This window comes from Equus caballus, chromosome 10, assembly GCF_041296265.1.
Source record: "Equus caballus isolate H_3958 breed thoroughbred chromosome 10, TB-T2T, whole genome shotgun sequence".
NCBI classification, from domain to species: Eukaryota; Metazoa; Chordata; class Mammalia; order Perissodactyla; family Equidae; genus Equus; species Equus caballus.
This window is the reverse complement of record NC_091693.1, coordinates 55827858-55848585: the sequence shown is the minus strand read 5'-3', so window position 1 is coordinate 55848585 and position 20728 is coordinate 55827858. Positions and strand designations below refer to the sequence as shown.

Sequence of the window (20728 nt, the reverse complement as noted above, 5' to 3'; positions counted from 1 at the left end):
ATCACATATGTGAAGATATGGTAGACAGTCAAGACATCTGCTCCCTTGGCCAGAAAGTGTAGGCGTTCCCGGGGATTTAAGCTGGAAATAGCAAACGTTAAACAAACTCCAGAAGCTACAGGGTGGCCCACAGCCCAGGGCTGCCCACACGGGGCTCTGCAACTTTTGTGTCCCTACAGTCAGAGGGGCTGCCATACGGAGAATGGTAAGAGGCTGACTCGTCCCCATCTCTGTCACACATACGTTCTAGATCATAAGACCCCTAATTTCTCCTGCTGCCTCTGGTTCAACACTTCCTCCTTCAACTTTGTTCAGTAGCACTTGGATGGACTTCATTAGTTCTCAGCTAGTCACAGACCCTCTCAGAGAAGTTAGTGGTGAAAGGAGCTCCAATACATGATACAGAATCTTTAATTCCTTTTTAAAAAAATTTTTTTCCAGCCTTACTGAGATATAACTGACATATAACATTGTGTAAGTTTAAAGTGTACAATGTGATGATTTGACACATGTATATATTGCAAAATGATTGCCACAACTAGGTTAGTTAACACATCCATCACCTCACATAGTTACCTTTTCTTGTGTGGGTGTGTGGTAAGAACTTTTAAGATCTACTCTTTTAGGAACTCTCAAGTGTACAATATAGTATTGCTAACTACAGTCACCATGCTATACATTAGATCCCCAGAACTTATTTATCGTATAAGTGGAAGTTTGTACCCTTTGCCAGCATCTCCCCACTTCACCCACTCCTCAGCCCCTAGCAACCACCATTCTACTCTCTGTTTCTCTGCGATCATATAATATTTGTCTTTCCTCTGTCTGACTTATTTTACTTACCGTGATGCTCTCATGGTTCATCCATGTTGTTACAAATGGCAAGATTTTCTTCTTTCTCATGGGTAAATAATATCCCATTACACACACACACACACACACACACACACACACACACAAACACACACACACACCCCCCCCCACCACATCTTCCTTATCAATTTATTCATGGATGGACACTTAGATTGTTTCTGTATCTTGGCTATTATGAATAATGCTGCAGTGAACATAAGCATGCAGATATCTCTTCAAGATCCTGATTTCATTTTCTTTCGATATATACCCAGATGTGGGACTGCTGGATCATATGGTATTTCTATTTTTAATTTTTTGAGGAACTTCCATACTGTTTTTCATAGTGGCTGCATCAAGCTACATTCCCACTAAGAGTGTATAAGTGTTCTCTTTTCTCTGCATCCTCGCCAACACTTTTTATCTCTTGTCTTGGTAACAGCCATTTTGATAGGTGTGAGATCATATCTCATTGTGTTTTTTGGGTGTTATTTTGTTTTTTATTTTTTTGGCATGGAAGATTGGCCCTGAGCTAACGTCTGTTGCCAATCTTTCTCTTTTTGCTTGAGGAAGACTGTCCCTGAGCTGACGTCTGTGCCAATCTTCTTCTATTTGTATGTGAGATGCTACCACAGCCCGGCTTGATGAGGGGTATGCAGGTCCGTGCCTGGGATCCAAACTAGTAAACTCTGGGCTGCCGAAGTAGAACACACGAACTTAAACACTACGCCACCAGGCCAATTCCTCTCATTGTGGTTTTGATTTGCATTTCCATGATGATTAGTGATGCTGAACATGTACCTGTTCATGCTTATGAACCTGTTGTTGTTGGTTATGAGTCTGTTGGCCATTTGTATATCTTCTTTGGAAAAATGTCTAGTCTGATCTTTTGCGCATTTTTTAATCTTAGTATTTGTTTTTTTGGTTTCGAGTTGTATGAGTTCCTTGTATATTTTGGTTACTAACCCCTTATCAGATAGATGGTTTGCAATTATTTTTTTCATTTTGTAGGCTGTCCTTTCATTCTACTGATCTTTACTTCCTTGAGGGAGACAAGATACAGTTTTAATGTTTCAGAAAAGGGGGACCTTGCATAGGAATTTAGGGAAGTGGCAGAGGATGGACAGGATAACTCTTTGCGAAGGACTTTACATTTGTTGGTTGTAATAAACCTTGGAAGATGGACAGGGTAGACTAAGAGGTGAGGTGAGGTTAAGGTGGAAGGATTGTCATTAGCAAGGCTGAGAAGTGGAAAGGCCCTCAGGTGGAAGAGAGTGGGTTTGGAGAACAGTATGGCTGCAACATCAAATGAACAGATGGGAGAACAAAGACGAGGATGAATGATGATGACACAGCACGAAGGCACTGGGGAGTCTGGCAGACATGCAGTGAGGAGCTCTGGAGGACCTGAGCAGGGGAGTGAAAGTTAATCACTGCAGTCATCTGAGCAATGATTTGCAAAGGGACGACCAGAGGAGGAGAAAAATTAGATGGCTACTAGAAAGTTCTAAGCAAGAAAGAAGGAGGGATACGATTCAGAAGATGAAGTGATGGGAAAGGATGGAACCAAAAAGTTATTCTGTCACATCAAAAGGTGAGTGAGTGTGCAACCAGGTGAGCCTAAAGATTAAAACTGTCTTCTTGGGGCTGGCCCAGTGGTGTAGTGGTTAACTTAGCATGCTCTGCTTCAGTGGCCCAGGATTTGTGGGTTTGGATCGCAGGCGTGGACCTGCACACCACTCATCAAGCCATGCTGTGGCAGCATCCCACTTACAAAATAGAGGAAGATTGGCACAGACGTTAGCTCAGTGACAATCTTCCTCAAGCAAAAAGAGGAGGGTTGGCAACAGGTGTTAGCTCAGGGCCAATCTTCCTCACAAAAGAAAAAAAGAAAGAAAAATCATAGGATCATAGAAGCAAGATGACTTGCCTATGCCCAACCAATAGATAGTGAAGAGAGTGAATAACCCAAAAATAATATTTAGAATAGTACCTACTATTTGTCAGGGACTGTGGGAAACAAAGATAGACAGAGAGAGTCCCTGCCACTGTATTCAAACTCAAATCTGACTCCTAAGCTCTTGCCTTTCTTCCTTCCACCACTGCTTTACACTCTTGTAAAAGTGGTCTGACTCAGTTACAGCATTTGACTATTGCTACGCTGTGCCCACATCACCAATATTAAGCCTAATTTTAATTTTTAAAAAATTATTACTAGTTGGCTGAAGAATGCGTTCTCATCCTTTCTTTTAAAACGTTGATGATCACAGGAAGTCACAGTACTCTGTGCTCATCTGCTCATTATTCATAGTTTAAGCAAGAAAAGCTGAAACCAACTCTCAGATCAATGTAAAGCAAGAGCTTACATCAACACTGGAGCCTTCTCCTCACTCCTGCAACAGAACAATGACTTCAGCTTCAAAATAACCTGCCAGATAGCTTCACACAGAGCATAAAAATCTATTTACATCAAAGTACTTAATTAATCTGAACAGATCACGCTAGAAAGAAAAATCCATGGATAATCTGCATATTTGTATATGGAGGATATTAAGAACTGAAGCATTCACGGAATTCTATGACAATTAGAAAACATTTCTTCATTCACTTAATAAATATTTACTGAGTACTTACTAAGCCTAAGGCAACATTATAAGTGTGAGTGATACAGAAATTACTGAGACAGGATTGTTTCCAGGTGTTTCAGTGTGGTAGCGCATAAGACACAAGAAAGATAAGCATAGTTCTAGTTCAGGGCATACGGTTGTTGGGAGACAATCTCCATGGGTCTCTAGCATGTCTGCATGTATTGTGAGTGAGGCACTGACCGTCCTTTTTTCTGAACTCTCTTTTCAAGGATGTTTCCATGGCAAACAGTCTCAGATGACACAGTAGTATCTCCCTTCAGCGCAAAGTGTAGTTTGCTTACAATCCTTGAAGATACAGTATCTCTTTGCAGAGTAAAGGACAGACATGCTTACTGTCCAGAGCATGCTTACTTTTCCCTCCAGAGCAAAGGACAGACATGTTTCCTACGCATTATAAAAGATTTGGGCTCCCTGAGTTCAGTGATCCTCTCCTATAATACAACTCACTTTGTGCACAGTAACGCTACCTGGCCCTCTTGATGTTATCCTGTAGGAACTGGGGCTCAGGGAAGAGGTGCAAATAAGCTAAGACTCAGATACAGCTGTTGCTATGAGTAATATGTCGCCCTTTGTCTCTGACTTAAGAGTCTCATGTCTTCTACTAGCATCTACGGAACTATAGTAGGCAAACTTGTTGGCTTGCAAGTAGGGTAAAATCTCAAAATCTTGTCAGCTTTTGATAGTGGTAGGTTGCAAAAGTGGCAACAAATTCTTCCCCTTCCTGCCCCTATGCCCTTTGGTATACCCTCCTGCACTGACTCTAGACTTGGCCATGTGACTTCGTTGACCAATGGGACAATAGTAAACATGACACAAACAGAAGTTGAAAAGCACCTCTGCATTGAGACTTGCCCTCCTGCTGTTTTCAGAAGTTAGCTGTCACGTGAAAAAGCCCAGGCTAGCCTGTTTGCGAGAAATACAAGCCCAGTATCCCCTACCACCCCAGCCAAGAGCCTACCAATCACCAGTCATTGAACAAGGCCAATTTGGATCATTCAGCCTCCAGCCAACTCTCCAGGTAACTGCTGATGTGAGAATGAATCCAGCAGAGATCAGCAGAACTGGCAGACCAGAGGAACTACCCAGCTTCTAAGTTTTAGGGTGGTTTGTTATGCAAAAAAAGCTAACAAAAGATACATGGTACAAGGCAAAAACTACTTCCAGTATAACATCTATATTACAAGTTCCACAGGGTTCAATCTACGTCTGGTTAAATGTTGTAACTCCAGCACTTAGCACAGTGCCTAGAAAAGAGTTAAGTGCCAACTGTTCCCACTTTGTCTTGGTTTCTCTAGCTGAACAATCCATGCACAAGTCGCTTAATTTTCATTGCACAAGCAGCTCATGAGATTGAAGGAACTGTGTATGAATCCAACAGGGCACATGGTTAAGTGGCAAAAGCACAACTTGTACTCAAGGAGACAGATGCTCTGATGCGGGAAAACCAGCTCTTCTACTTAATATCTGGCAGTCCTTGGGACTGTTATTTAAACATAATGCACTTTAGTTTCCTTATCTGCAAATAGGAATAATAAAGTTTTCTTCATAGGCTTTTTGACACAGATATTATAAAGGAGGCACTCTCTGTGCATAACCTATCAGAGTATGAGGGGCATTATGGTGGAAGAGATGAAAACCTGGGAGTAGCAGCAAACACTGTTAAATGCCAAGCGAAACACCCTCTCGTGCTCACACGCGTGCACTCATTCGTGCATTCTCTCTCACACAGACACACATGCACAAAATCAAAGAATTTCCCCAAAATAAATTCAAAACCCAACTGGCAGAGGCCTAAGAGGAGAAAAGCTAAGCACCAAGAGGGCCTTTTATGATCTATAGGAAGACGAAACTCGTATTATATAATGTGCATGTGTTATATGTAACAACTCAAAGTATGTTGTTTGAAAAGCCCTCTAAATAATATTATCTTTCTGGAAGATTAATGCCTGACAATGTGAAAGTGTATAAAATGTATGATTATGTTAATAGAACAAAAAGATCACTTTTCAGATATTCTGCTTCATTTCCATAGTCTAGAATGAAGTCCCTACTTTTTATTCCAGATAGACATTTTAAGTAATTACCTCTTTATCCTCTACATTACTAGGTTTCATCACATTTAAAATTTCTTTTATGATTTGGCATCTTTGAAAATTCTTTCTGCTGCTAGTTAGCAATTGAGTGCAGCTGATACTGTCTCTTAAACACCAAAAACAAGATTATTATTGGAAATACACAAATCAAACCAATAAATTAACCATGGGTCTAAGGTGGTTTTTGTAACATTTTGAGACTTTGGTAAGGGAATTTAAAAATTCGCAATTAAATTTATATTCTCATTTATATAGAGATTATGTGCTATGTTTCAAAATCATTACCTAATCATTGGTTAACTGAAATAACACTGAAATTTAAATTAAATAATAAATAACGTATATTCAGAAATTAATATTTCAAAATATTCTTGTTAATAATGGTCAAGATTTCCTTTCTCATACCCACATGAGAGGTAGAATAGCATGCTGGTTAAGAGTTAGATGTAGATTTCAATTCTAGATCTGCCACTACGCAACCATGCAACTTATTACTAACCCTCTGAGTTACCTCAAATTACTTAATCTCGGAGATTCAACTTCCTTACACGTAAAATGGTAATTTTTATAGTATGTGTATTTGTTTATAAAATGGATTGTTGTGAGGATCAAATGAGATAGCCATATAAAGTCCTTTGTCTACCACCTGAGTTATAGGAAATACTAAATAAATGGCATATAATTAGCTATAATCATACCGTACACTTTCACCTTCAAAAAAATAACAAACACATCACCAGATATCATTAGTCACTGGAAATCACACTCCAAAATTCAACCCAACAAGACAACACTCTTCACCAGCCACATGGACACTCACATGTCAACCATAAAGGTCTTTTAGGCCAATCGCCTCTCTGTCTCTGGAGCAAAGAGTTGGAAAGCACTAAGACCAGAATATGCAGAGAAAATAAAAAGTCAGAAACACTACATATATTTAGGGACTTTTCTTATTTTAGCAAGTTGCTTTACAGATTGTCCTTCTGATCTGGAATCCAGAAACATCGGTGCCCCAAGCCCGCACCCCCATTACGGAGCACTACAATGTCACACTTTCTTCTGGTGATAAAGCGTCAAATGCCCCTTGGCTCAGATGCAAAGGAGACATCTGCTCACTGGAGGGACAGTCAGGTGTCCAGCCCAGGGAAGATCCCGACAGGGCCCCAATCTCAGTCTGGCCAGAAAAGGGCCCCAACATTCATAACCCTAGGGACCACGATTTAATTGTCTGATGGTTGTGTGGCACTTCAGGAAACACTGTCATCCTCTGTTTTTGATACCTTAAGAGAAACAAACAAACTACCTTGACTCACCCGGAAATAGTCGCTACATGCTGCTAGGACTGCCTTGTGAGCGTGGAATTTCTGTTCCTCAGCAATCAGGGTGACATCGCAGAGGATGCCGTCACTTCTCTGCTGATTCAGCGCGGCCAGGACACTGTCATTGTGAGATTCCGAGTGGCAGAGCCTCTGGCCTGTCAGCATTTCTTGAATACTACAAAGGAGAGCAAGCAAGTCAACACTCTTCCTCTGACCAGCCCTCGCTGCCCCACGCTCCCCACTCCTTCAACACCAACTTAGGGAACGCACGTCCCAGCACACTATAGAAGGGCGACCTTCTTCGTCCCCTGTTTTCTTCCTGTCCTTTCCTCTAATTCTCTCTTTTCCTCACCCCTGCAGAGTCTCTTACTCTTTCCTACTAGTGCCTGTCTTTCTGAATTTGTGTTCACATGTGCGTCCATCTGTGTCTGTGTATTGTCCCATGTCTGTGGGTCTGCGAGCCTCTGCAACTGGGCCTCTGTCCCCTCAGTATGTATCTATCTCTGAGTGCAGAGCTTTCTCTGGTGTGTGTCTGGATGTGTCTACATGTGTGTATGACTCTCTCCACTCTGTGACCCCACCTCTGACTGCCTAATTCCTTCTCCAGCTTTGTACCACCTATGTGGGCTTAGCACACACTCAGAACACGAGCACAGCCATGCCTGATGTAGCAGAGTCCACTGGGCCTGCAGAACTCACCAGAGTTTCAGGAAGTCACCAAGCTTCCCCTCAGGACACAATACTCCATTAATAAATAAGACAACACTGAGCAAATATTGGTTAGGGAAAAAAGGACTGCTGGTGACCATCCCATGTAAAAGGCAATTAATTAAACCAGAGCAGCCTATTATTAAACTTCGGAAATTATGCACCACAAGGAGAACATCAAAAGAAATGCCACTGTAAATGAAAAACATTTAAGGCTGAAAGTAAAATATATCTATTTTATTAGCCTGCAATGTCTGTGTGATCACTGTACTAGACTTATGAATGACTATGCAATTTTATTTTCTGTTCTGTTTTGTGAAACTGCTAAACTTATCCAGTGTGAAACTTACCCCTTCACTCCCTACCCCTTCCTAAAATATTCATCCCGTGTCTTTTCAAAACTCCTACGTGAAACCCTAGATCTTCCTAAAATAATGCAGCAGCAATGCCAGAAACACAAAATGCTAACTAATTTGTAGACAACCCTGAACAATTCCAGCTCAGATATATAAAAATCTCCCCAGGGCTCTAAAATCTCAAAACCAGCACTGGACTAAGACAAGCGAGCTGCACCAGTCCTACGTGACTCCCAGAATGAGGACAAGGGCCATCCCAGCTGCATTTCTGGCTTGTGGACTCTTCTCGAAGATGAGTAAAGATACCATAGGGATGACTGAGCACAGTCCCTCCCATCCTGACAACTCCTACATCCAGTCCCTCCCTCTGAGTGTGAAAGAGCCGCCCAGGGCAGCCAGAGCGTTGCCACCAGCCTAGCCTGCATGGCGGAGTTTTTCGACAGGGCTCTGCCCAGCCTGTCATGCCAGTCGGCTGGTAAATTACAGTTCAGCACAATCACCACCTTAACATGAACCAAATGCTTCCTGTGAATTGCCAGAGTGCAGCCAGGGAGCTTTATTGGACACTTTTGACTGGGGAGCCTCGGAAATGTCAGAACTATTGAAAGAAAAAAAACCTTGACAGGAGGTGATGATACAGGAAGTTCTCGTGGGAAGGTGGGAGGATTATTTTCAGCTGAAATGCGGCAGTGAGTTTTGAAATGGTTACTGTCATCGAATATTCATCTACTGGCTCTAGCTATAGGCAGGCTTTTAAAATCAGTCATTGAAAACCATATCCAGAAGCATAAATAAGTTTTTTATACAAATTTCTATGCTCAGCCTAGAATGGAGATTAATTAGCATGGCTGAATCAAAGAAATGAGGGAACAGAATAGTAATAGAAATACTGTATCAGCTAAGTAAGCTTTAGGATAGCCTTTGAAAAATCTTTCCTAAAAGAATGACATTTTCATATATTACATAAAGACACAGCTGTTACTACATTCCATGAATTACGCTTAGTGTTTTACAATTACTAACTCATTTAATCTTCATAACAACCCCATGAGGCAGGTACTGTTATTATCTTTATTTCACAGATAAGAAAACCAAAGTTTCAAGAGTAGGCATTTTGAGAACCTAGCACCAAGAACACAGTGATATAATTCATCCTCCTGCTTAAAAAAAACACCCAAGGGGCCTGCCCAGTGCATAGTGGTTAGGCTCACACACTCCGCTTTGGCAGCCTGGGGTTTACCGGTTCGGATCCCAGGCGCAGACCTATGCATCGCTTATCAAGCTATACTGTGGCAGGTGTCCCACATATAAAATAGACGGAGATGGGCACAGACGTTCGCTCAGGACCAACCTTCCTCAGCAAAAAGAGGAGGATTGGTGGTGGATGTTGGCTCAGGGCTAATCTTCCTCAAAAATAAAAACCAAAACAAAACAAAATAAAATGGTAATCTGTAAAGAAGATTTCAAAAATCTATGCTTGAGGGAAGAAAAATCACAAAGTCCATACTAATTTTATATTTACATTGCACACAGTTAATCTGAAAATCAAAGTGCCTTTTAAAAATAATATACATTAACAGAAAGTGAATAGTGACAAACGTTTCAAATCATGTTTCAAAAACATTTATCTTTGCACTGTGACTAAGTTTTTGAGTAGAAAGCAGATTTTAATTATTATGACCTTAGAAAATTTATTTGAAACTCCCATAACTTTTCTCCATTTTAATATCACCTGAAATGCTAAATAAATGTATTTTGAAATTTCATTTGTAGTGGAACAGATTAAAATAATTGCCTTATAATGTTTCCTTACTCATTTTCCAAATACAGTGCCACAATTCATGTCCTCTTTATTAAGACTGAATCACTATTTGCATTTCAGATATCTACTGACAGCCAGGGAAAGAGCAGCTGTAAACGGAAATTTGGCAAAGAATAAAGGGTTCAGCTCTGAAACAATTGTGATGCTGCACAATTTCACAGGATCATTCAGTTGGGCTTGAAATATTCAAGCTTAAAGAAAACAACATGCTCAATGTTTAAGGTAACTCTTGGCACAAGATTCCAAATATTTTGGAACCAATATGTTAGGAATCCTTAAAAGCAGAAACAAATACTCCAACATTTGGCAAGAAATAAAAGTCTATTAATCAACAAGTCATTATGGCATTCTGTAAGTAACTTCCCAATCAACTCTCAGACATAAATCTGCAAAAGACCTCAACCCTCTAAATGTTAAGGCCTGTGTGGCCACAGAACACAGCTGGAAGGTGGTAGGCATCCCACATATAAAGTAGAGGAAGATGGGCATGGATGTTAGCTCAGGGCCAGTCTTCATCAGCAAAAAGAGGATTGGCAGCAGTTAGCTCAGGACTAATCTTCCTCAAAAAAAAAATTGCTAAAAATCATTTCACCTGTTTACTTTTTTAAAAAAACATGTCTACTTGAAAATTTTTAATTATACATATGTTTCGCACTATGATTCTAATAGACAGTCTACAAGTTCCCAGGGGGACATGTCCCTCATTTCTTTCCACCTGAACTCTACAAGGGCTTCAGGTACCCCCACCAGGCTGCCGATGAACATGGCTGCTCCTGTATCTCACAGGGTCCAGCCTCTGCCAGGTACGACATGGGAAGCCCCAGACACGCTGAGCAGCAGAATGCTTTTGAGTGGTGCCAGCTTGCAACCATTTGATTGGCCATATGTCAGCATGCAGTAATGAGGAGATAAATAAATGAGGTCTCAGGGAACCGGGCTACTCGTGACTTTAAGCCTTTAACTTTCATTCTGGAATTGATTAGAAAAACTAAAACATCAAATGCAGAGCATGATGCTCATAACATGCTGCTCCCCACCCACAGGGAAGCACTGCTTTAATGTAAATCTCAACGTTACGTTTGTAGAGTTAACATTTTTGATCACAGAAACCTCGCTGGGTCTCATTTTCATAAAATAAATTTTGACTGAGTCCAGTCAGTTTTTAAGATGTAAATTCCAAAATAGCTGTCTGGTTTTTAAACATCTGCATTTCAAACTTAAGAATCCAAGTTAATTTCTCTATCAGTGTTTACCCAGTACTCAGATATACAAAAAATATGCAAGTATTTTTCAAGTAAGGCCACCAATAAGGTATCACATACTTATATATCAAAAACAGTCAAGTAACATAAAGTGCCTCATTTCTTACACTACACAATAACAAAAAAAGACTGGACAAAAAACATGATAGTATTAGAATCACGCATGATTATCTCAATTCAGTCTATTGAGGAACTGTCAAGTGAGTGCCCTAAACACTTCAATTCCACAGGCAATTTTTTTTTTTTTTTTTGAGGAAGATTAGCCCTGAGTTAACATCCATGGCCAATCCTCCTCTTTTTGTTAAGGAAGATTGGCCCTGCTAACATCTGTGCCCATCTTCCTCTATTTTAGATGGGGGACACCTGCCACATCATGGCTCGACAAGTGGTGCATATGTCCATGCCCTGGATCCGAACCGCAGAACCCCAGGCTGTTGAAGCAGAGTGCACAAACTTAACCGCTACGCCACCAGGCTGGTCCCACAAAATTTTATTTTTTTGAGGAAGATTAGCCCTGAGCTAATATCTACTGCCAATCCTTCTCTTTTTGCTGAGGAAGACTGGCCCTGAGCTAACATCCGTGCCCATCTTCCTCTACTTTATACGTGGGATGCCTGCCACAGCATGGCTTGCTGAGTGGTGCCATGTCGGCACCCAGGATCCATACTGGGCGAACCCTGGGCTGCCAAAGTGGAATGTGCGCACTTAACCACTGCGCCACCTGGCTGGCCCCTCAAAATATTTTTACACAAATTAAATACGTTGATTTTTTTTAAGCAGACAGGCTGTTAAAAGATCCCATCATGGAATTTAATTTTATTTTTTATAGGACACCTTATAAGTAAATACTTTTAAATTAATACTAGCAATTAATAGCAATGGGCAAAATAAGCAAAGGAGACACAATATGCTTAGGGAATGATTAAGAAATAATGAAGACTATGCAGAAAGGAACTTAATTATAAGTGAATAGTTTTGTCTCATTCCTTCCTTCCTTCATTCACTCAACAAACATTTATTCATCCTGTGCCAGGTATTGTGCTAGGGACTGGAGGTAAAATGGTGAACAACCAAACTTGGTAGCAGCCCTGTGGAACGTTCAGTTTGGCAAGGCAGTTACACATTAACCAAAAAATCTGGCCTCCCTGAAGAAGCGATGCTGCAGCTGTGGGCTGAAGGATAAGCACAAGTTACCGTGGCATAAAAGGGAGGAGGAGTTTTCCAGGCAGAGGATCAACAAGTGCTATGATCCTGTGGCAGGAGGGAGCAGGGCCTTCCCACAGAATGTGAATGGCTGGAACCCTGAGGACAAAGAAGGGCATGGTGCAGAATCTGCAGCTCAGAAAGAGGTCTTGGCTAGAGGTGTGTTCTGTGGCTCATCTGCAGAGAGAGGGTAACAGAAGCACAGCTGTGTCTCCAGAACACAGTTGAGAGACACTCAACAGTCAAAGGTTGCTGAGAAGATAAGAAAGAAAGGATTCAAAGCACAGCCGCAGGGCTGGGCTCAGCTTCGGGGAAAGGACTCCCCTCTGAGTAGGAGGAGGGAGGGAATAAGTGGACCAGAAACACATATTAAAACCCTGGGCAGTTTTTGATTTGTTGAATCTAAAGATTTAGTGGAACCAATCTCCAGTGGACAATATAGGCATGGAAACATGGGTATCTGGGTTCATCTGGGTTGGGGGTTTGCCAGGCAAATGCATAAAAAATTCAGGGAACAAGGGAAATTAAGGATTTAAAAGAGTGGTAAAATTTAAACTGAATAAGAAGGTAAATGAGGGAAAGAAAGGGTTGATGGATTGGTAGAAAGTAGCAGGGCCAGTAGACGAGACATTGCATTGAGGTCAAAGTACAATTCCAGTAGAGTTAGGTAAATCAGCAAGCTCCAGGGAGAGGAGGTCTTGGTAAGAATAAAGGGGTTGGTGGAGTGGTTTTAGAAATAGAGCCACTCCTGGGGATGCAAGGTCCAAGGTGTGACCATAGGAGTGGATGCTCAGTCGAGGGAGAAGGTGTTTGGAGACCAGCAGGTTGAAGAGCCAAGGCCACAAAGTTGGACAGATGCTCGACACAAACATTGAGGGCCCTGGGAAGTTGTAAAGGGTTTATGGTGAGGAATAAGACTGTAAGCCAGGTGCCAAATGCTCAGGGAACAAGAGGAAATGACCTGACAATGTGGAGAGAGGGGGGAGGGGGGAGTTGAAGAGCACCACCTTCAGAAGAGCACATCTCTGTTGCTATTTTTGCTGTTGCTGTTTCTTAACCAGTTTGAGGAGTAATGATCTAAAAGAAAAACTATGTCCCAGGGTGACAACAATCTCTCTACCCATCCCTAAAATACACGAAAAATAATAATGCCGCCAAGTGAGAGGGCTACCAGAGAAGCGGGGCCTTAAAGAGGACAGGTCTCAGTGAAGTCAGGAGGTGAACGGAGCCTTCCAGGGTGAGGGAGATGATACAGCAGAGCGCATGGTCATGGTGCAACAGTTCCACGGGGCACAGGGGAAGTCTGAAGGGTGGGGAAGGGAGGGCTCTGCATCACAGCAGAGAAGGAAAGACCATCATAGAGATGATCGTGCCATGGAGGACAGACGGCAGTGGGGTCAGAGTTGATCAGTAAAAGCAGAGATGGCAGATTTGAAGTAAAAAATCATTTTGAGAAGAATGCACATGGATCCTGGTAGCCAGAAGTAAATTACTTGGCTGAGGCGGTGGCAGACAGATATCATGGTCTCTATGTGCTATATTGGCTGGACATCAGATCTAAAGCAGCCTTTCTGACCTCAGTGAAGTTGACATTCTGGGCGAGGTGGTTGTTTTGCTGTGGGGGGTTGTCCTGCGCACTGTAAGATGCTTAGGAGGATCCCCGGCCTCTACTCACTAGCTGCCAATAGCACCCCCACCCCTGGTGACAACCAAAACTGTTGCCAGATATGGCACAATGTGCCCTGAGGGCAAAATCACCCCCTGTTGAGGATCACTGATCTAGACCAAAAGATTCACCTAGGGAGTGCAGAGACCCCAGACCACCCTAGTGATGCCTCCATTTCTGAGCACATTTTTGGAACTAGTCATCTCTAAGTGCTTCAGAGTATGGAAGAAAGCCAGTCCATTATTTCATAGACACATCTAATTCTCAATTACTTAAAAAGAAGGTATTTCCCAGGTTTATCACCCCTCTTATTCTTTGCTTTGAAGATCCTTTCGACTGTTTTCTTGGAGGAGGATGAAGACTTACCTCCACTCAGAATATTCAAAGGAATGCCCTGCAATTTCTTACTGACTACCTTCTCAGTTTCAGGAATATGCCAAACTGCCTCCTGCCCTGGGGCATTTCTCCAGGTCATCCGATCCTCCAGATCTCAGAAGACAGAGCACTTCTTCAGGAAGGCATTTCCTCAGTCTATCAATCCTGTACTTTTCCTTCAAAGCACTTTTCACAATTATATTTGCATTGTTACTGGTGTGATTTGTTTCATGTCTCTTTCCCCCATAGAATATACATTTCGTGAGGGCAGGAAGCTTATATAAAACAGTTACTGCTGGATCCTCTGCACCAAGTAGAGCATTTGGTTCAATAAATGTCTGACTAATAAATGAATTATTCAAAGAAAATGTTATGAGTGTTTCTGAGAGTACACATCACACTCCCCAAAGTGATTGCTTTAAAGTGGATGATAGTCACACATTTGTATAGTTTTCTGATTCTTTTTTTAATCATACACCTTTACAGCAGTATACCCTTTGTTTGAGGGAGGTTAACACCCTAAATAAGAAAAAGATAAAAAGTAGTGTCACTCAAAGAATCATGAAAGTATCTAGGTGTGACTGTAATGAGATCACAGTGGCCAGCCCTTGGGCTACCACACTAAACTCACACAGGCTCTGACTGGTTTGCTTAGTTCCTTCAAATACGTGTTGAGCCCCTGCTCTGCACTTGGTTCTGGAACATGCCGTGTGACTATTTCAGGGCTCACTACACCAAGCGAGGACACATCCCACAGGGCCGACCTGAGGCAGCGTTCAGACGGCATTCTCCAGCTGGGATCCTCAGGGTTTCCGCCTTAGAAGGTTGCAGGGGAATCAGCAAGCATTCCAGCTGAATAAACAGACAAGAAAGAAAAGCACAGTGAGCTAAATGCAAAAAGCCCACTCTGGGCCTTCACGAGTCCAGTGCCTTTGAATCCCAAGGAGGCACCTTGGAGAGTTTTACAGCCAAGATATAACACTCCCACTGAATGCTCTTTTAATAAGCAATGTTTTGGAATGTTTCTAAGTTTTTTCACCTTATTGGAACTCCAGGGACTAAGAAGTAAAATGTGTTTGAGAACGATGTTAGCTAAACAAAGGGTTCTAGTGAAAATTAAAACATCAGATGGCCAAAGGGAAAAATTAAGGTTTGATAAAATAAACTACAAATACTAGTGGACTTGTTCTTTATAGCTATTTTACTTTCCTTCCAAACATGAATATTAGTGAAATTAAGTTAATCAAGTAGTCTTGGCTAAGTATGTACTGAAAGATGATTTTCTACTCAAGGAGCAGACTTCTGAAAACTAGATTAAAAAATAACATATAGAGAAGACGAAAATTAGGAAACGGAAAACAGAATTTTACAGGAGCTGTAGGATTACATAATTGGAAATAATAACAGGATGAAGTTGTCAAACTTGAAATTGTTTCTTGACTATATACTCATTTAATTCCACCCCCTACCCCCCACGCCTCCTCCTAGCCTGTGTTTTCAATCACCAATGCAACTCTAAACAGAAAGGTAAATTATTTGAAGAGTCTGGGATGTGGTCCATGACTACACTTTATAACTCTCATTAGAGGCTTAGCTCCCATTTTTTTTTTTTTTTTTTTTTTGAGGAAGATTAGCCCTGAGCTAACTGCTGCCAATCCTCCTCTTTTTGCTAAGGAAGACTGGCCCTGAGCTAACATCCGTGCCCATCTTCCTCTACTTTATACGTGGGATGCCTACCACAGCATGGCTTGCCAAGCCCTGCCATGTCCTCACCCGGGATCCGAACCAGTGAACCCCAGGCTGCCAAAGTGGAATGTGCACACTTTACTGCTGCGCCACTGGGCTTGCTACTCTAACTCCCATTTTCTAATACACTCATGGCAAAACTAATTCCAATCTGGACAATCTTAAACAGGCTTCCTTCTGTCTCAATTTTATGTTGAAAAGTGATAATAGGGTGAAAACACTTGTGAAAGGAATATGTTAAACTGTGCCTATTTCTGGTGATTTGTATAAGAAAGAGAGCTATGATTTCCAACCTAACTAAAATACAGTATTTGTTATATTGAATATAAACCCTCAGTTGGTATAACTGTGTAGTAACTCATATATCAAATTTGCTTCAGTATTCCATTGTTATTGAACATCAGGTTGTTTCAAATACTTTTAATACAACTATAATTTTTATTTCTTGTTTTCCTTTTTTTAATTATTGAAAACAGGATATCTATACTTTATTTCTAATCTAAGTTTTGACAAAGCTAAAAATAAGCATCATTTTCAACTGATCCATTATGACTGAGCAGTAAAGAGGCTCAAAATAATTCAAGGCACATTGATTAATTAGCCAAGAGACTTTCTCAGCCTCTATCACTGCTACAGCTTCTTCCCGTCAGAATCTAGGTTATAAACGCCAGGCTCTTACAGCCTACCACAAACACTAACAGAGATGGATACTTGAGCTTTAAAATAACAAAGAATATTTATTACTAAAGAGAGGTGAAGAAAAACCTTAATCTTTCTGAATGTCTAGTGTTTTCAAAACACTCCCAACAATCAGGCAATTGAAGAACAAGAATGCTAAAAGTTAAAATAATCCAAGAATAAAGGACACATCTAACTCAATATTCTTCAGACATTTCAAACATGATAATTAAAAATCATTAGATAAATTCCCTTATTGCCTGGAAACCAACTCACTAAATTAGCTCTCCTCTGAAATTATCCAATTATAATCTGCTACATTCTACAAAGTTCAGTGAAGTGGACACCATGTTAAAGGTAAGTTAAAATGAGTTAGAGAATAATGACCCCTGAAAAAGGTTTACTGCTATTTACGATTTACTATTTACTATATATTTTCACATAAATTGTATTATTGGATTATGATTATTTTTGTATGTCACATTTGCTTTTATATTTCAAGTTTATTAAGCAGATTTTATATTTCAATTTCCCTTACGAGAAGCGTGTCCACTTGTAAGCTCCAGCTAGCCAGACTTCTTCTCTCTCCTCCTGCTCCTTGTACTTTTTCCTCCTCTTGTCTCATTGTCTGGGACATGGATTCCTTCCTAACCCAAGCCCCCTTATCTCTTCCCACGAGCCGGAGATCCAGGCCAGTCTCCTGCCTTTCCCCTCCTCAGAATCCAGAAATGGACTGAGGGCGGGGCCAGCTTGGCTGGGGACCGAGGAAGCAGAGCCATAGGAAGAAAGGCTCGAGTTGCTCCCCAGGCATCTCGCTCTTAGGGCTGCTCTCACTCGAGTAGAGATACTATCACATTTAGCACAAGCGTTAAGGGTAGTGCTATGTGGAGTGGGAAGCATATGAGGTAGCTCTTTTTCTGTGAATTGAGAGTGATCATCTTCAAGGTCCCTTTCAGCTGTGACCATCTACAACTTTCTGAGCCCACTGGCATCATAAGACCCATTATCCAATGAGTACCAAAATGTACTCTTCTCAGCCCCTCACATCCATGGTCCTAAAACTAGAAAGGTAACACATTCCTCTCTGCCAAAGTAGCCTTTGTGATCACCACCGCAAAGAGCAGGAGACTGATCTGTCTGCTCCCACTCGGGGCAGAGGCTCCCCCAGCCTTGCCTCACTTTAGGGACCAGCAGCCCCAAAGTCTGAGATCTGCTCCCTTCACCCACCCGTTCTAGAGGACAGGGTCCACACCTGCATCCCTCAAGTCCTGGGCATCCACCATTTAGACCCAGATCAAATGAAACCCCTGGAGAATGACCCCTGCCATCACATTCTATGCACTTAAGGCAGAATTAAGATGTAGCTTGACCAAAAGTACTCCAAAGTTTTGGAGATTTTTTTCACTGATTCATACAAGAAATATTTCTTGAGGAACTACTTTATGCAAGACCCAGAGGTGGGTCCCAGGATACAGTCATTAATACATGAGTTCCTCTTCACAGGGTCAATAGTGGGCCATGGTGGACAGTGAGGGGTGGCTTGAAAGTATTTTAGCCTTCACAGTCATTACTGGTACTCTCTGAAAACCGGCCCAAGTAAGCACACTGCCCAGACCATAGCGTGCTCTACTAGGCAAACACAGCCTCGAGAACAGCTCCTAGCTCCTCCCTTCTAACCAAAAGGCTGCCCTTCAGCCCTCTCCACTGCCAGCACTTGTATAATTCAGTCTTTACCCATAATTGCGATAAGTGCAAGGTGCTCTGAGCACGGTTTCCTCATTTTAAAAATAATAATATCAGGCCAGTCTGGTGGCGCAGCAGTTAAGTGCACACGTTCCACTTCTGCGGCCCGGGGTTTGCCGGTTCAGATCCTGGGTGCGGACATGGCACTGCTTGGCATGCCACGCTGTGGTAGGCGTCCCACATATAAAGCAGAGGAGGATGGGCATGGATGTTAGCTCAGGGCCAGTCTTCCTCAGCGAAAAGAGGAGGAGTGGCAGCAGTTAGTTCAAGGCCAATCATCCTCAAAAAAAAAAATAATAATAATAATATCTACCTCATAGGCTTGTTGTGAGGATTGAATGAATTGAAATTTTCAGACAGTGCTTGTCACATGTTAAGTGTTAGCTGTTATTATTATTGCTTTTAATTATTATTTATAATTTATGATTGTTTTAATATAGCACAGGACTTGGCCCATCCAGTGTGGTCAGGGATGGGACTTCCTTGAGGATGTGATATCTGAGCTGATCTCTGAAAGATAAGCATTACCCAGGTGAACGGCAGGATAGGGAGGGATGGTTAGGAGGCATCCTGGGCAGAGCCAACAGTCTATGCAAAGGTCCTAAGGCAGAAAGAAGGGCCTATTAGAGGCCAGAGGGAAGATCACATAGGCAATGTTAAGAATATTGGTCTTTATCCTAAAATGAGTGGGAGTCCACTAAAGGTTCTACAGCAAAAGATTTGCATGATGAGATTTGCATTTTAAAATGATCGCTCTGGCTGCAGTTTGGAGGTTACTGGAAAGGTGCCAGAGTTCCCAGAGAAACAAAAGGCAACATCCTATACCTTGGGCCCTTGTATAAGGGTAACCACCAGTTCATACAATCAACGTCTACCCAACATAAACACCTCTCCATCTTCCTGTCTGAGGGACGGCATCCACTTTCCCTCAGTAGGCATTACCCTAGCCAACTGCACCAAGTACTCTTCTCCTGGGCCTTGCACACGACAGGCCCTAACTCATCAGCTGGCTGAAATTGAATTCCCTGTTCAGATGGGCTCAATTGTCCCCTTCAGTGGTTGGTAAGGTCAGTGGTGGTGTCTAAGGAGAAACTTTAAGGTGGAGAGGAAAGACAGGGTATCAGGGTTCCCCCTTGCCCTGACCAGTCTTCTCACACCCATAGACTCGGTACTTTGATAGAGTGAACACCTGCCAATGTTCCTGCCTGGCCTCCCACATGGTCTGTTCATATCATGCACCTCCCACCACCGGGCCTTAGCTGATTGGTCTGAGTCTCGACCCCACCCAAGCTGAGCCAATCAGAGCCCTTCTCTGGGATTTGGAACTGGAACTACAGTCTCCTGATCAGTTGGGCTGCTCACTTGCAAGAAGAAAACAAAACAGGACATGATGGAGGAGGCTATTTTTATATTAATCCTATCTTTATTTAAAATTTTGCTATTCTGCTCATCATTAACTTTGAAATATTGCATTAAAATATTATTTATCTTGACCACTGAGTCTTTTGGTGTCCCCTTAAATTTTGCACCTAAGGTGAGTGCCTCACTCGCCTCACCCCAGTTTCAGCTCTGTTTCCTGCCATGCGGATTAGGAAGCCAAGAAAGTAATTCAGCAGGGAAAGAAACAGAGAAAAGAAGCAGGTATACAGAGAAAAAGTCAGAGGCCAGAGATGGAAAAAGAGGACATTCTGGATTTTTCCATGCATTCCTGCCCCTGGGGGTACATGAAACAACCTAGATCCTTATAACAAATTCCCTGGTTTATATAGGCTAACTCAACTAGGGGTTAAAAGATTCCCCAAAAATTCATTTAGGGTCCTACAAAGATTTTGTTTGAGGAAATCAGGGGGCTCTGCTGCTTTAAAAACACACATAGATAAACATATTCATTTATTATGTGTTTATCTGAAAACCTAACGACCATTTAAATTTTAAATATTGCTTCTATGGGAACATGTGACTCCAAGAACTCCTCAGAAAACGTAGGTTTCTTAACAAATGTACACATTTTTGTGACATTTAATGCTCTTTCCTCTAAATTTTTCAGAAGGCTAAGCTTCTGAAGACTCAGTTTTAACTGCCTTTGCACACAAATTCATTCTAAGAGAAGACAAATGCTATTTATGCCTGCAGCTTTGTGGTCAACCAATAAACAAATAAAAATATTGTTTTAGTGAACAGAGAATTTACTGACTTTTCTAAACATCATTTAAAGGCAAGAAATACATTTATAAAAATAATTAAGAAAACATATGTT

The 20728-nt window shown here is 41.7% G+C and overlaps 1 protein-coding gene across 9 annotated transcripts in view; it reads right to left on the bottom strand.

Moving 5' to 3' along the window:
• KLHL32 (kelch like family member 32) overlaps positions 1-20728 on the bottom strand; it is a 196561-nt gene that overhangs the window by 140110 nt on the left and 35723 nt on the right. For all 9 annotated transcript variants that reach the window (XR_002810886.2, XR_011422105.1, XM_014734212.3 and 6 more), the window contains exons 2-3: positions 15069-15156; positions 6907-7087 (exon numbers count right to left, since the gene is read on the bottom strand). Coding sequence is in view for 3 of the 9 variants with exons in the window: in XM_014734212.3 (XP_014589698.2) it covers positions 6907-7087; positions 15069-15091 (204 nt within the window). In the remaining 6 variants the exon portion in view is untranslated. The remainder of the gene's footprint in view (positions 1-6906; positions 7088-15068; positions 15157-20728) is intronic.